Source organism: Musa acuminata, chromosome BXJ1-1 (genome assembly GCF_036884655.1).
Source record: "Musa acuminata AAA Group cultivar baxijiao chromosome BXJ1-1, Cavendish_Baxijiao_AAA, whole genome shotgun sequence".
In the NCBI taxonomy this organism is placed as follows: domain Eukaryota; kingdom Viridiplantae; phylum Streptophyta; class Magnoliopsida; order Zingiberales; family Musaceae; genus Musa; species Musa acuminata.
Genome location: NC_088327.1, coordinates 976,486 through 986,810, shown reverse-complemented (window position 1 = coordinate 986,810; position 10,325 = coordinate 976,486). Strand labels below are relative to the sequence as shown.

The 10,325-nt window shown below is 46.7% G+C and overlaps 1 protein-coding gene across 1 annotated transcript; it reads right to left on the bottom strand.

Moving 5' to 3' along the window:
• Nucleotides 1-6,238: 6,238 nt before the first annotated feature.
• Nucleotides 6,239-10,056, bottom strand: LOC135678917 (ABC transporter G family member 14-like). The gene is made up of 5 exons (XM_065192202.1): nucleotides 9,383-10,056; nucleotides 8,501-9,299; nucleotides 7,409-7,597; nucleotides 7,133-7,311; nucleotides 6,239-7,045 (listed from the first exon to the last, which is right to left on the bottom strand). The coding sequence occupies exons 1-5, from the start codon at nucleotides 9,533-9,535 to the stop codon at nucleotides 6,395-6,397; spliced, it is 1,971 nt and encodes a 656-aa protein (XP_065048274.1). The 5' UTR covers nucleotides 9,536-10,056; the 3' UTR covers nucleotides 6,239-6,394.
• Nucleotides 10,057-10,325: the final 269 nt, after the last annotated feature.

Here is a 10,325-nt window from a genome sequence, read left to right as displayed (position 1 = left end):
AATACTTGTCACCATGAGAAAGTTTTGACATCTGTAAAATCAGATGTGCTTGTCAAAAAAGTAGTAGAGCAAGGAGTTTCATCAAATCAGAAACATGAAAACAAGATCCTAATAGTCTCCAGTGCAGCACCATGTTGATCCTAGAATTAGCTTGCAAAAAGAGCAGCCATACAGTAAAATCTCATCCCATCGATTTAAATTTTACTACCTTGTGAAAACACATTGGCATCATTATGGTATTCATAAACAAGCTCCCTTCCATTAACATTTGAATATTCACAAAAAAAATTTGTTTAGGACATGGGTGAGATCACAGCTGAATTATCAGCATAGTAACAAGTAAAGCACAGATCTTGTATATATATCTTTCTTTGCTTACTCTCAACCATTGGATAAACATATTGAAACTCAACTGGATATATAAAGAAGATGATTCCCCTAACAATTTTGAACAGCATACTCATATAAACAAAGTCTAATAAAAGAATACAGAGAAACCCAACAAAGTTTTCAACATCACAAACAATATGCTGAAGCAATTATCTGTCCTAGAAGAAACATATGAACTTGCTTACAGCGGGCAGTTCCACTAGCACACACTTCCGTTAACCTAGTAAAATTTGACCTAATTGGCTTCTGTAAACAACAAAGAGAGTTACAATATATATGTATATACATATACATATACATATACCAAAACTGGCGGTTACAGTTCAGCTGCATTTGAAACCGAACCGATTCCGATTCAAGAGCCATCGATACTAGTTCGGTTCCAAACAACAGGAACCACCTATTTTATTTTTCTATTTCAAATCTCTCAAAATGCCCCTCCAACTAGCCGTATATTAATCTATTGGCATGGCATCATTTACAAGAACATTTATTCTTTTTATTTTTTCTGCTCGATTCCGATCGAACCGGAACTGCCGATTCCGATTCCAATCTGGTTCCAGTTCTAGTTCCAGTTCGAAACTGGCAAATCGTTGACCTAGTTCAGTTCCAGTTTGAACCAAAGCTGACCAGGGCTACCCAGGATCCAGATGAGAGAAGCCAACATAATAATCCCTGTCAAACAGCACATACATTGACGCTAAGGACAAGAAAGCAAAAAGGACATGATCAAAATGAAAACTTTATGTTAGTTTGGCAAGTCCCACGTAGTCTCACATCAGGAAAATCAAGTTTGATATCTCCTGTTTAAACTATAAATAAGGGTCTGGACTTTAAAGTCAGATGCACCATAATAAAACATAATTGTTTGCTTTAGGTTTTTCTTGTTTAATAGATTCGATGTTTTATGATCTATGAACATCTTCTTAAGGTATTTGTAATTATCCCTTTTTATAGTAATGATTTACTCTTTCTTCGTCGGTGGATGTAGGTCAATTGACCGAACCACATAAATATGATGTTCTTATCGTTTCTTTTATTTTTCTGCTTTATTATCTTTGTTGGGTTGTCAAAATTAACTTTTGCTAAATTTTCTGACCTAGCTCTAACACTTTATACACCATCCAACTAGCCATTTTCACAAAGCAAGTTGACAGGTTGCTTTTGTCGTAAATTGAACATTTTCAAGTAATAGCAAACTGAGAAACTAAGAGAGTTTAAGTGAAGAAGAAATTTACACTAGTAGATAGAGAGTCAAGTAGATGAAGCAATATCCGGATTATTAGACCGATCATACACGACTAAAAGGAAGAAGGGAGTTGGAAATAGACCTGAAGCTGGCGGACATTGATGTACTCTCAGATCATCTTCACGGCCTCGGCCGCGCGAGATCTCCGGGACACCGAGGAGCCTCCTCATAGCCGGAAGATATGGAGCGGCTTGGTGAAGCCGCCGCCGCCGACTACGATTCCACCGAGGGTCCTGCAGCCCCGGAAAACCCTAGACATGGCTCTTCCCCTTCCCCTTCTCTCGCTTTGGATGTGATCGAGGGGGCAATATAGACGGTGGCGGGACGAAGCCTCCGACTCGCGTTCTCAGGGATGGACGAAATCGGACGGTCAGGATCGTCTTGGCCCCTGTCGAACTTCACCATTACGGTTCCCTCGCCCAGTAGGTAGTTTATGCTGGGACCCACATAAGATGCAAATTGGAGGTCCGATATGTGAGGATCCCAACCCAGATCCGATCATTGCAATAAACGTTTGTTTCTTTACTAGAATGTCTTAAATCGAACCGGGTCCCATCTCTTCAACCCGCATGTATAACTCCGACCCGCTCCCTTTCTCCATCCCATAACTAGAACCAGAGGCGGGCGAAGCGTGCCCGAAGCAGAAGCAGAGGCAGCGCTCCTCCCGTTCTCCGTTGCCTCGTCTTCTTCCTCCCCCCTCCGACCCTTTCGCGCCCTCTTGCGAAACGGAAAACGCAAGAATATAAAGAAAATAACTCCATCGGCCACTCGCATTCTTTCAAGCGCAACACATAGCTCCCGCCCATGACGTGCTTGGCGCCGCAGTTCAAGTCCCCACCCTCTTCTTATGCGATGCACAATTCAGGCCCCCTCTCTTCATTCCTTTCACCGTAAGTGGATCCCCTAATGTAGCTTCTTTGCTTCCTTTGAAACTAATGTATTTTGCCCCTTAAAGACGTCTTCTGCTTTTACTTGGATTACCTACCTCTTGCTTTTCTAGCGTCAAATCTTCGGCAACTTCAGTGTACGCGTTGCGGCTTCGGTGCTTGTTGAATTGCCTGAATGACATGTGGTGGTGAAATTCTGGCTTGCTTGTTGTCAATTCAAGTATTGCCGCTTGTAGTTAATTCTTTGATCTCTTGATTTTCCCGAGTGATCGAGGCTCTTTGTTTTGCTTATTTTCTCAGCAATGTATTAATCTAAAGTAAAAGACTCAGATTTTGAAAGGTGTAATTCAATCTTTAACGTGGCTTTCTTGATTTTAAGTCATGCTCTATAGGTGATCTCTTATCAGCGGACTAATTACATATTACCCCTTATAGTTAGACCTCCTTAACATTCTGGTACCTGAACTTATTATATTGGAATCTTTATAAATATAAAAGTGAAACATTTAGGTCTATTTATCTTAATGTCGTCGATTTTATCGATGGAAACACAAAAACAGTGGGCAAAAAAATAATTTCAATGTTCCACTTAGTGATGGTGGATGGCGGTGTCACTGGGGGTCACAGGTGGCTGCTATGGATAAGGAGACTGACGGCAAGAGAAGGAGGCCTCTATGCATTTGCATCGATGCTGATGCATTTGTCGAGCGATGCTGCTCGGCATCTGCATCGATGCTAATGTAAATGCCGAGCGACCCTTTTGCCACTCGTCAATTGCATCGATGCTGACGCAAATGCACAGCGGTGAAAGGGTCACTCGGCAACTACGTCGGCATCAACGCAAATGCAGAGCGGCCCTTATCTCTCGCCACTACTCTCCTTATCTATAGTGGCCACTTATGACCCCCAGTGGCGCCATCGTCTCCCACCATCGACGGCATCCGTCACCACCAATTGGAACGTTGAAAATACTTTTTTGCCCATTATTTTTGTGTTTCCGTCAATAAAACCAATAGCATTAGGGTAAATTGACCTAGATGTTTTAGTTTCATAACTGTAGGGATTCCAATGTAAATTTGTTAAATCCAGAGACCACGATGTTAAGGAGGTCTAACTACAAGGGGTAATATGTAATTAGCCCCTTATTAGTTGAGCAGAAGTGAATGATACCTAGGAGATAAATGAGAAATCTTGGCTCTTCTTTTGTTGCTTGGCATTGATGAAAAGAGTTGTCTTTGATGCAAGTGATGATAATGATATTTTTTAGAGACCTAATAACTGCTGTTGGCAAAGTAGTGACCACCTGTATAACCAATTGCAAAAAGCTCTAGCATGTTTATGCAACATGATCAATTCTAGAAGCAACATCTTGGAATCTACTGGAACTTGCCAGTAACTGAGATAACTGATTGGTAATGAATATTCTTGTAGTTGCAAAATTCATAGTCCTCATCCTATGAATCTGGATGTGCTTCATAGTTCATATACTCTACACAAGCTCTGAAAAATCATGTTTCCTTCCATGGAAAAAATTGTTGGTCTTCCCAGTTTTCTTTGCACCCTCTTAAATTTCAACCAGACAAATTATTATTAATAAAATTCTGATGCATAAAGCACCTTCCATCAGCGTAGTTGTTTACATCTGATCTTTTTGTGCGTAAAAGTTCATGCAATATGCCCTCTTTATATGCTGATTTCCATATCAATGTTGTGATCTTGCTCATATTTGCCATTGTGACTAATTGCAACCTAAACTTGTATCCTCCACCACAGAAACTGCAGGTGGCATCAAATTTTCACTACAAGTGGCTAATGAACATATAGTTTGGAACTTCTATCATTTTTGAAGATACTAAAAACCTATATTTTTTTAAATTTCATAAGATAGAAATAAATTAGTGGGCTTTGGCTCCCTTTCCAGCAGCTTTTGTATAATGTTGGGCGGATATTCTGGCGCATTTATATGCAATGGAATATTGGAATTCCTTTTAGCTTGTTGAGAACCTCAAGGAACTCCTTAGGTGTTTGTTTAATTACAAAAGCCTTATTATCTTCCAAGTGAAGTGCAATGTCTATTAGCAGTTGCTTTTGGTAATTGGATGTAAGCAGGACATAGTGAAGTTGGAAAGACTCCAAGAGGAGCTTGTTGAATGAAATGGTGGTCAACCAACAGTTGCTCGACAGGCAGCTTCTACTGTAGTTTTAGAAGACTCTAAGGAAACTATTATGGCACATATTGCAAGGATGAATCGATAAAGAGTAATGTACGGTTTGTTACTTTTATTGCAAAAAACTATCAGAATGCAGGGGCCTTCAGGATCTTGTTCGGGTGCCTGGTTCTGCTATCCAGGAACTAGTTTTCTTTATTGTTGGTCATAGGTTCAGCATGTTGATCATGAGTCTAATCCACAGGAATTATGTAGAGGCCTGGTAAAGGGTGCTAAAGAGCTTGATGCATCAAAGGGGTTTAAGTTTTCAACATAGGCACATTGGTGGATCATACAATCTGTTTACAGATCTCTTTCAGAACATTTTATTTCAAACAACACATTCACACGGAAACTATCTTAGGATTATTATTTATTTTTCTAACATTAGGATGAACTTAAATTTTGTGTTGATTCTGCATGTGTTTCATTAGAACATAAACAGATAGATAACATACAGCCTGGAGAACGAGTGACGGATTGACTACTGCTTTTTACTTCATATGTTTTTTTATGTTTGCTTGATGAGTCAAACACCAACTGCAAATTTGAACTTATGAGAAACATAACTTGAACTCTCATCTGCTGTATACACACTGATTTTTTTTCCCCTCTGCCTCCTAGCATACTTAGGAAGATGTTGTCTTCCCATTTGCATTGAAACAGCAGATTATGAAGTTGCAGTGATAACAGGGTTGTCCGTTAAGAGACTTTAAACAATATTGCTTACGCCAAAGGCTCCAAGATCTCTGGACCAGAAGATTGGAATCAATATTGCTTACCTACTACAGCATGTCTATATTTTGGTTCTGTTCCCAAATCCTGCGCCATCGAAAGTCTTTCGGTTTGTTGGATCTGGTTGTGCTCCGTTATGTGGGAAGTCATTGCTGATTCTGAAGCTGTGACATCGGAGGACATTCTCAACAAGCAATTCACGGAGGATCTGAATCAGGTGCTAGACATTGAATCCTAGAGAGAAGCTGATTGTGAGATTTGAGGTTTGGCCTGGAAAATGGAAGAATGATGACACTACAAGAAACAGGGGAGTTGATGGCTGTGCGCAGGGAGAGGATTCAACAGATTGAATCCTGTGCTTTTAGATAAATTTGAAAGCAAGAAGAGAATGAAGAGTCTGCGATGGTATCTTTCCTCGTAAGGTTTGTGAGTTTTATATCGTTCAATCTCATTTTATATACAAGTTTAATGCATCACAAATCTTTAACTTCCATTTTCTTCTTATGAATTTAGAGTACCGATTTCAAGCATGAAAATGTTGACTTAGCGTTTGGCAGATAAAATCGAAGACATTTGCTCGGTGGTAAACAATTGTTGTGCATATTCATTGACATTTTTATTCGGTTTTCGGATTGCTTCAGTAGAATTTCTTGTCATTCATAGAATACTACTATCAAAATTTGATCAGTAGTTCTGCGCATGTTTACCTACAAGAGTGCCATTCGCATACCTTCACTAACAAAGCAATTCTCACAGGATGAGAAAGCGGGGAAGCTTGAAGTCATCGATGGATTATTATTTGTATTGTCCGGGGAGCTCGAATCAGTGGTTATTCTGCACTTGGAAAAAGAGAATAATCTTTTGCTCATCGCTCATTGTATCTTCCTCTTGAGTATGATCAGCTGCAGAAGACCCTATCTTCTTCCTCATCCGCTTTGCAGGTGGTGCAGTGCGAGGTAGGCGACGAGCCGATAGCCGACCAGCATAAGCCCCATGATGCACACGTCGATCCAGATATGGCCGAGTCCGACCGACTTTATTGCCGGGTAGTCGATCACCGGGCACATCACTCCGCTCGAGCATTCGTAGGCGTCGTGTTCGGAGAATTGCACCCCCAGCAGAAGCTTGTAGCAGTAGAAGCTGTAGCTCAAGTACTTGAGCCAGACGACGAAGGGCGGTATCTGCTGGACGTAGTAGCCGCCGGCCATGAGAAAGACCAAGGTGGTGACGGAGGCGAGGGTGGTGGCCTGCTTGACATCCATCAGGATGGCGCCGACTGCGAGGCCGAGGCTCTGCGCCACCAGGACGCTGAACAGGACGACGAGGAGGGAGAGCAGGAAGGCGACGGGGTCGGACCTGAGGCCTCCCATCCAGTATATGATGAAGGTGAAGGCGGTGGGGAGGGCGAGCTCCATGGGCAGGTCGCCGGCGGTGCGCGCCAGGAAGTAGGACGAGAGGCGATACATGCCGGAGGCCTGCTCTTTCCTCAGCATTGGCCGCTCCTGGGGGAACGTGAACACCGCATTGTAGAGCGGGAAGAAGCCCCAGAACACCGAGAAGAAGAAGATGAGTGCTGTCTGCAAGACAAAGACGCATGCAAGGATCAGAGAAGAGACCGAATCGGAGGGCAAGAGGAAGTGGTTCGTCCTCAAACGCTTTCTCACCCGGTCTTGGATGTGGGACGTCGGCGTGTGCCACCACAGGAGGCCTCCGAGCGTGGCGACACTGAGCACCTGGAAGATCCTTAGCTTGTTGAAAGCTTCGTGCCTCCTCTCCTTCAACCCTCTGCTGAGCAGCACCGTGAACTGCTCCCACCAGCTCGTGCACCATTGTTCCCGCTTCACTGCATCGATCAAACACCAAGCGGTTCGACATCATTCCCCTGCCCGAGAGGGGCTTGCAGGCAAGTAAACTCTTCGAAGTTGTTCGGAATAGCTTACTGGCATTAGCCATCTCTCTGGTGTATCCATAATTGTTCAGGTCCACGGCGCAGAGCTCCGCCTTCAGCCGGGTGGCGATGTTGCGGTCGTACGCGCCGATCAGAGCCTCCTTCACCGCCTTCTTCTCCTGCTGCAAGCCGCCGCTGCCGTCGCCGTTCTCGCTTGCGTAATTCGACTCCGGTGCGATTCCTGCTCCATGCTAGAAATCATTAGCAGCTATTATAGACCTCCAAAGTAGCGTTAATCTATGCCGATGCAGCATTGCCTCCTCGCATGGGATCTTAATTCTCCCATACCATTTGGCAAAGTCACAACAGTGTGGCAGATAAAAGCATCAAAGTGTTTGGATCACACGAAGCCAAGCACGTGTCTCAGCGATCCTGGGGCCCCGCCATGCGATCGGCCAATGGGAGGGTGCCCTTCCTAGCTTGGTGTCTCGGCCGAGGCACCTCGATCTGGAAGATCTGGCCTCACTCATTACTTCACCCATCGCTTGCATGTGGTCGGAGTCACGTGTCATGCAAGTGACATAAAAGTTCAGGCCTCTTTCTTTTTTTATCCCATCCATCGGCGGATGCATGTCATATCGCCATGCACAGGTACATACACTCTCTATGATTTGCTGTGCATAGGTAGGTAGATAGAGATAAAAATGACTGAAGTAGAAAAGACATACATGGACTGCCAAACATGTGAAACAAATCGTCAACGAGCGTTTCAGAGACCGATCAAAGTGTGGTGGGGGACTACTGACCCGGAAGGAAGAGAGAGAGAGAGGACATGGATTGCAACCAAGCCCACTTGGGTAGAAGACATGCGGAAGTGATGGGCATGGGCCTCTGTGTGTGAGAGAGAGAGAGAGAGAGTGAAAGGATCAATCATCAAACAGATCACTGTCCTTACCCAGTCCACCGAGCACTTTTCTCTAGTGGCAAGCTTGGTGTGCCCTTGTGGCCCCCTTCACGTGGTGTCTCCACGTCCCCACCGTAAAATGATGTCCACCATGCGAGGCATATGCCCCGTTACGTGGGCTCTTATGTGGGCCTGAAACCGAGCCCATAAGAAGTGTTTTGACGGAACGTACATACGTACCGTTGGCTAGATCCAGTAGGAGGTCGGCCGGGTTGACGCCGTCGATCGGCGACGCGAAGCCGACCATGGCGAAGTAGTCGACGGCGGCGGCCGCCCGGCCGTAGTATATCGCACTGCCCTCCGACAGCAGCACCAGCTTGTCGAACATGCGGTAGAGCCGGCTCGACGGCTGGTGGATCGTGGTGACCACGGTGCGGCCCTTCTCGGCGGCGAGCCGCTTGAGCGTGCCGACGATCCGGGCTGCGGTGGTCGAGTCCAGACCTGACGTCGGCTCGTCCAGCAACAGCAGGCTCGGATCCACCAGCAGCTCCAGCCCGATGCTCACTCGCTTCCTCTCACCGCCGGAGACTCCCCGGACCCCGCGGGCCCCGCCGATCATGCTGTGGGCCACCCGGCTTAGGCCCAGCTCGGAAATGACCTGTTGGGCCTGGTAGGCCTTCTCGGCTCGGGTCAGGGTCCCCGGGAGCCGCAGCAGCGCGGTGAAGGTAAGCGTCTCGGTCACCGTGAGGTGCGGGTAGAGCACGTCGTCCTGGGCCACGAACCCGGTGCGGCGCTTGATGGCGCCGGAGAAGGGGTGGCCGTTGTAGGTGATCTTGCCGGAGAGCTTCCCGCCGAGGCGGCCGCCGAGGGCGGTGAGAAGGGTGGTCTTGCCGCTCCCGGACGGGCCGAGCATCGCCAGCATCTCCCCCGGGCACACCACTCCGGTGATGCCATTCAGTATGGTCTTCTCCGCCGGGCTGCTCGACCTCCGCCACCACCCTCCGCCGCCTACTTTCACCTTGTACACCACCTCCTCGAACTGCAAACCCGCAAGAACAGCTCCGTAACCCAATCCTAGATATAGGAGGAAGAAGACACGATTCATGACCGACGCAAGATTACCTTAAGAGTGATGGGAAACACTGCGGCGGCCTGAGGCGGCCGAGGGCCAGGATGAGCGGTCCCCGTGGGGTATGGGACGACAGTCGAGTTGACTGTCGTCTGGTCCATGTTGTGACCTCCGCCGGTCTGTGGCTCAGCCTGGTGTGGCATCATGATAGGTAAAGCGGTGGTGGTGGAAAGCAGCAGTAGCAGGAGGAGGGGGGGAAGGGGGGGGTGGGAGGAGGCGGGGGCGTTTGTGGTGATGGTGGAGGCGGTGGTTTGGATGGTCAGGGAGAAAGCACGCACAAAGGCATACTTATAAGAGAGAGAGGCCCACCAATATGCCTTGTTGCACTCACTTTGACACAAGAGGGACTCGAATGCTTTGTTAACACTTGGGAATGGAGATGGTGGGATGGAGTTATATGCAGATGTGTTGTGCAACCTTTGGAAGATGGGTCAGCAGCACTTTAATGGCGCTGCATCCGTAGCAGAGGAGCAGCAGCACACGCACGTTATGATGCGAGGAGGGGGTTAATGGCGAAGCATGCATGCAGGCATGACATGCATCATGCGATCGATTAGGCTTCCCGCATGGGGGGGGCGGTCACCGCCGTGCCCAAACGCCTTTGCTCCGTCTAAACGGAGACTGGGACGCAACCATGGCGAAGACCTCACCTTTATGTGATTGTTTATGGGACTAATGGAGTCCATGTGGGATGGAGACGGGTGTCCCAACTGCTTCCTGCAGTCCTACTGGAGAAGAAGAAGAATAATAATCTTCTTCTTCCTCCTCCTGCCTGCCTGCCTGCCTGCCTACCTGACTTTAATGTCATATTAGTTGCCGGTTCGTTTGTTCTCAGTTTCCATGGGCACAGTGCTTGTCTGGAACTTTTGCGTAGAGCTCACATGGTGAGCTTCCTGCTCTCGCTCTCGCTCTCCCCAGAGGGGAATATAGTGGTGT

What these genes read in the sequence shown, in the direction of transcription:
- LOC135678917 (XM_065192202.1), bottom strand. Translation starts at nt 9,535, where the DNA reads ATGATGCCACACCAGGCTGAGCCACAGACCGGCGGAGGTCACAACATG. An exon ending in CCTACTGGATCTAGCCAACG is followed by an intron (nt 7,598 to 8,500) that starts GTACGTATGTAC and finishes AGCATGGAGCAG; the next exon opens with GAATCGCACCGGAGTCGAAT. An exon ending in CAGAGAGATGGCTAATGCCA is followed by an intron (nt 7,312 to 7,408) that starts GTAAGCTATTCC and finishes TGATCGATGCAG; the next exon opens with TGAAGCGGGAACAATGGTGC.